Source organism: Cupressus sempervirens, chromosome 4 (assembly GCF_028749045.1).
Source record: "Cupressus sempervirens isolate cs-2001-9-10 chromosome 4, ASM2874904v1, whole genome shotgun sequence".
Lineage (NCBI taxonomy): Eukaryota > Viridiplantae > Streptophyta > Pinopsida > Cupressales > Cupressaceae > Cupressus > Cupressus sempervirens.
Genome location: NC_143121.1, coordinates 728,302,976 through 728,308,205, shown reverse-complemented (window position 1 = coordinate 728,308,205; position 5,230 = coordinate 728,302,976). Strand labels below are relative to the sequence as shown.

The window sequence follows — 5,230 nt, the reverse complement described above, 5'->3', positions numbered from 1 at the left end:
AATTAAAAATAATAATTATGTCTTTCATTTTGTTATGAATTTGCTTGTGGAAGAACCTATTCAATTTCTTATAAGTTTCAAAAAAAACTATGACATTTTTCAACATTTCAAATCTTTCTTTTTTTTTTCTTTTGAACCCATGAAATCATTGGCATACACATTAACAATGACTTACTTCAACATTTGCAAATGTGTGGATGTAAATATTTGTGTGCGCGCTTTATATAGCTATAAAATATGAATCCCTAGGTCCTTAGAAATCTTTCTATTCAAATCGTTCATAATATTTAAAACAATTGGTTTCAAAACTTGAATATTTACTATTTATTTAAGGTTTTCCATTGTCTTGTTTGTAGGTGGCAGTAGTTGCATTGCAAACCTTTTGTTTGTACTAAAAAAGTGTGCCCAAGCACTCTACACACCAACTTTCACGTAAAAGGAAAGGTTTGAAATTCCTTTACTCTATTTTAAAGCAAAAATAATAACTAATAATAAATATAAAAATAATTAAATTTACTTTTAAATATAGTTAGATATAACCATAAATGGAATCTAGAAGTACATATCATGAAAAAAATGATGATATAAAGCAGATATTTGAAGGAAGAATGATATTGATATATTTAGAGAAAAGCGTATGAAAGAAGAGAACGATGTTTTATAATCTGAAATATTTTCGATAAATATTGTTCATTACTACAAATATTTTTGGTCATGAATAAACATATATTTGATATTTGGAACATAAGAGGTAGTCGTCTCGAAGAGGTAATATCAAGAGTTATAGAGATGTTGATATAGATAGTGAAAACAAATAAAGAATAATCATGATATAAAAGTAAGTGATGAGATTATAATTATAATAATAAATAAGAATAGAAGGTATTATAGATTTATATTAGTAAATTAGAAAGAAGTGAAAATTAAAAATGTTATTTGACATCTGCTCTAACAAGATTGGAAGTAAGTGTAACAACTAGTCTTTAAAAAGTTTTCAAAAATTTACCAATGTCATAATAGTGTATATTGTTTTTAAATTGATTATTTGGTATAATCATAATATTATTCAATTAGACATGCATAGTGAAGTTAAGATATGTGCTGCTCTCAGAAAGATTGGCATTAGGAGTAGCTCATGGTGTCAGCAAGATGATATGACAATTGTGAGAGAGACAAAAATGAGACTAGTGTAAATCATTAATACATAAAATTTAATAATGCAACCATAGCATTTGACTTTGTTTTTGGCAAGCTTAATTTTTCCCTTAGTGTATGATGTTAAAAATCGACTCCTGTATTAGAATGTGAATTGAAGGGAAAAATCAGTCGACATTGTTCATATGTAGACATCTTTCCGGCGTTCTTGCAAGACTAGGTCTCTGGATATAACTACGAGGAGAAGCAGCACTAGTTATGATTAAAGCCTTCTGATCCGACGTCGAAGGATTGTGAGGCTTGAATTTCGCCATTACCGCGAGCTCTTCCACGGGGTGTACCACGTGCTCAAGCCTCGCTACGATCTCCACCACCAACCACGCAAACGTAGCCAATGGAAGTGCTTCTCCAAATTCAACGCCGTGTCTCAGCATTAACCTCTTCTCGTCACTACTTTCTCCATGCCATGATCTTCTTCTCGTCGCCCACCTTACCTCCTCTTCTCTATTTTCATTCTCAAGTACGATTTTCTGACTCGGCGTTCTTGTTGTTGAATGCAGTAAGAGCTTTGGTTGAGAATTCAAGGAAACTTGAAGATCCTCCAGTGCATGTTGAACTTCTTCCAATATTGGCTCGAAGTCGTATATTCTCATTTGTTCAATGCAGCTTGACAGCTCTGCCAGTAATTTGGCTGCTTTGTGGGCGACGTTGGTGCATGGCTTCTTCAATGGTGAACGAAGGAAATGAGGGGCCCTAAACGTATGCAAAACAAAAATTCATCAGCTATAGTGCATGCATTGAAGATAATTTGTAAATTTAAGGTAATGATACCAAATGAGGAAATGCATACGAATATACCTCGATTTCAGATCCAAGGCATCCGTGCAAGGCCACAATACGATAAGCCAGATAACGAAGCTTCACTCCAATTTTCACATACTGCTTCCATGGATGCGGGCATCGAAATAGACCATGCCTTGGCTCCCACCTAGAAAATGCCTCCTGCAATTAACATGTACAATCACTGCTTTCAGACGATCCATTTAACATTATTTAATGTCAAAAGTTGTCATGGCTACCACTTAATTAGTTTCTTCTAATAACTATATATTTTTTCGATTTACAAAAGAATCGTCGGTAGCCTTTGAGTCCGGCACAGACTTGCATCCTCTGTGTATGATATCTTCTGACTTATCTTCCACCTTCTCACCAGTACGGCATCCGCTGAAATATTCATCCACGCATCCTGGCATCAAATATATCATGCCCATTACATTAGTCGGATATTTTAACAAGTTAATCTACCGAGCTGATAACAAGCCACACCAATCAAAGCGTACTAGTAGTTCATCTGTAACAGCCCATTGCGAAAAACACACATTTTACGCTGAAGAAAATGTTACGTTTTCATCACAATCAAAACAAGGATTTTTAACCTCAATTGTTTTCGTTCTATTTTCTTACCCTGTAGAGATTTCCCCAAGCCTTGTAACTTCCTGACAGTGGAATTGTGAAGATCCTCGCCAGCCCAGGCGGGGAAGATGAGCAGACTTACAACCAAACACACTCCACATCCGATGAGTATGGTGGCGAAGCGTTCGTATGCCATGCGTGATATATTCTCCACTCGATATCCAGAGACCGTTATCATGCTGAATGTGAGCAAGAATATAAGCACTGCATAGTCAATTTTATTCTTGAGGGAAGGAAAGAAACGGGCATACGTGGTAACCGCTCCTGCAAAATGAGTGTAGTGGAGTACTAATTGAGATTTGGTGAATGCAACAAGGTGATTCCAAGAGAGCACAAAAACTCGCCCACGATGAATAGAGCACAAACGCCTTTCCTCGCACTACCTTCTCTGACATGTGGCAAACCAGGAAGGCAAGAAATGCAGCCACCATGGTCCCAATTCCTCTGTTGAGGCCTTTCTTCATGGTAGCCCCTGCTCAAGCAGCAACAACATTCATTCTAAATGTTAGTCGATTAGGGTGAAAAAGATGGTTGCGTTAGAAACAATTAAATTAAACTAACTCATACCCGCAGAGAATTCGAGAACGACAACGACAGTCATGACTGCCCAAATTGCATGGTTACCAAATCCCACCCTGCGGAATGATCGATCCCACAGAAATAACAACGAAACCGATGACAATGCCAACCCAACTTTTATAGCTTGCGTAATCCTTCTAGGATCCTCTCTTCCAACATCCATTATGTTTCTACACAACCCCATCAAAACATTGCTTATATTTAACCAAATTTTTCTTAGAAATCCCCCGTTTCGAGACTCATTGTAGCTAATTTCTTCATTAGACGTACTGATGTTAGTTCTGCATTCGCCAATGCTAAGAGACGCCATGGTAAACAAAATCGATTCAATAAAATTTTAGATACAAGAGCTTAAATTTCAAGTAGAGGAGATCCAGCCAAGCTGATTTATAATGTAATTTAATCTTGGTCTGAACAGTTACACAAGTGCTCAGAAACTCCAAAGAAGAACACCCTGGCTAAAATCTTGGAGCACCTTATAAATGAGCTCAATTTTAGTAAGGAAGCAGATCTTATAAATTCTAAACCGTTCATTTCTTCTTGCGGTTGCCTTACAAGATGGAAGAGAAAAAACTCGGCTTCTCGAATGAATCGGCCTTTGCATTTCTTGTTTTGCTAATGGCAGAGATAATACTTGTCACGGAGAGGGAGAGGGAGATGATTGAGTTACTTTATTTTCATTGTCACGGAGATAATACTTGTGAATTCTGGGTGGGTGATCTTGCATCTGGGTGGGTGATCTTGCATCTCCGGTTTTTTTTTGGTGAATTGTATTCTTAGATTATTAATTATTGATAGAAAAGGCTATTATAAAAAAAAATTTAAAATTTTTATTTTTATATGTAAATATATAGTCTTATAAAATTTAAACGTCTTTCGTTGAAAGTTATTATAGGGAGATTTTATATTATCATTTTTTCTAAATAAGAATATATATTAATTTTAAATTTTAAATTCCATTCTATGGATTGTTCTTTTCGAAATTTGGATGAAATTGTATGATTTCTTTTTCTTTTTTCTTACTTTATGTATGATGGATAATAGACTTTATTCTACCATGTAAGTCAAGAATGGCTTATAAAGTGGGATCAAGTAAGGGACTTTAGATTTAATAATTATCAAGTGATAGATTCTTGATTACAAGAATCTTTAAAGAGTAATATCTATTACTTTTAGATTTTATTGGATGATTTTTTTTCTAGGTGTTCAATATCAAATTTCATGATCTGTCATTTGTCTTGTCATAATTCCCATTTCTAATATTGGATGAGATAGTTTGTGCAAAAACCTTACAAAATTAAATCTATAAATAATATACGCAACCAATAGCTAGATCATAGATTTTGATTGTTTTTGTACTACTTCGAGATATAGTATTTGAATTTTTTTATTAATATTTTCTAAAAATATAAATATATAATTAAAATAAATTTGCAGTTTAAATCTTACAAAAATTACTTTAGTCTAAATTAATCTAAATAATAGTTGAATATATTCTTAACAATCCAAGATAATATAGTCCAACTTCATGCGATTGATTTGAAGGCGTTATATGATTTATTATGCCTAAGAAGGCAATCATCCCCTTACCATCAAATATTATTATGCGGCTAAAGGAGTTTCATATTTGATGTCACATTTATTATGTATAACACTAGAAGTCCAAAATGGATGACTAGCCCAATAAGAACAACCATAGTGAAGGAAACACTATCACCTGACAGATGGCTCACTGACCCAAATCATAAACAACAAATTAGCTGCCCATTATCATAAAAAATAAGTACCTACAAGAATTTGTCAATCTACTATCAAAACCATTATAGTCTATAGTGTCATACAAGTTACCAACAAGAAAACTATTCAGGCTACCAACATTAAAGTTCATATAAAAAGTTTCCATATTGGCCACACAAGATCAAATTTTAACCATCATAACAATATTAAAAAATTAACACAAAATGAGGCCAGGTAGTCGTTCTTTCTTCTCATCAGGTGGTTGGTTTCCCTTGTCGCACATTCA

General features: G+C 34.2%; 1 protein-coding gene across 1 annotated transcript; it reads right to left on the bottom strand.

Moving 5' to 3' along the window:
• Window positions 1–1,322: 1,322 nt before the first annotated feature.
• On the bottom strand, window positions 1,323–3,517 carry LOC149563376 (aluminum-activated malate transporter 14-like). Its single transcript, XM_089828145.1, has 6 exons — window positions 3,196–3,517; window positions 2,995–3,100; window positions 2,620–2,807; window positions 2,280–2,401; window positions 2,006–2,157; window positions 1,323–1,908 (listed from the first exon to the last, which is right to left on the bottom strand). The coding sequence occupies exons 1-6, from the start codon at window positions 3,515–3,517 to the stop codon at window positions 1,323–1,325; spliced, it is 1,476 nt and encodes a 491-aa protein (XP_089684271.1).
• Between the last annotated feature and the right edge of the window lie 1,713 nt (window positions 3,518–5,230).

Coding starts and splice junctions, on each gene's coding strand:
- LOC149563376 (XM_089828145.1), bottom strand. CDS start 3,517: ATGGCGTCTCTTAGCATTGGCGAATGCAGAACTAACATCAGTACGTCT. Junction 2,808..2,994: donor AAGGTAGTGCGAGGAAAGGC/GTTTGTGCTCTA, acceptor GCTCACATTCAG/CATGATAACGGTCTCTGGAT. Junction 2,402..2,619: donor CTTGGGGAAATCTCTACAGG/GTAAGAAAATAG, acceptor ATTTGATGCCAG/GATGCGTGGATGAATATTTC.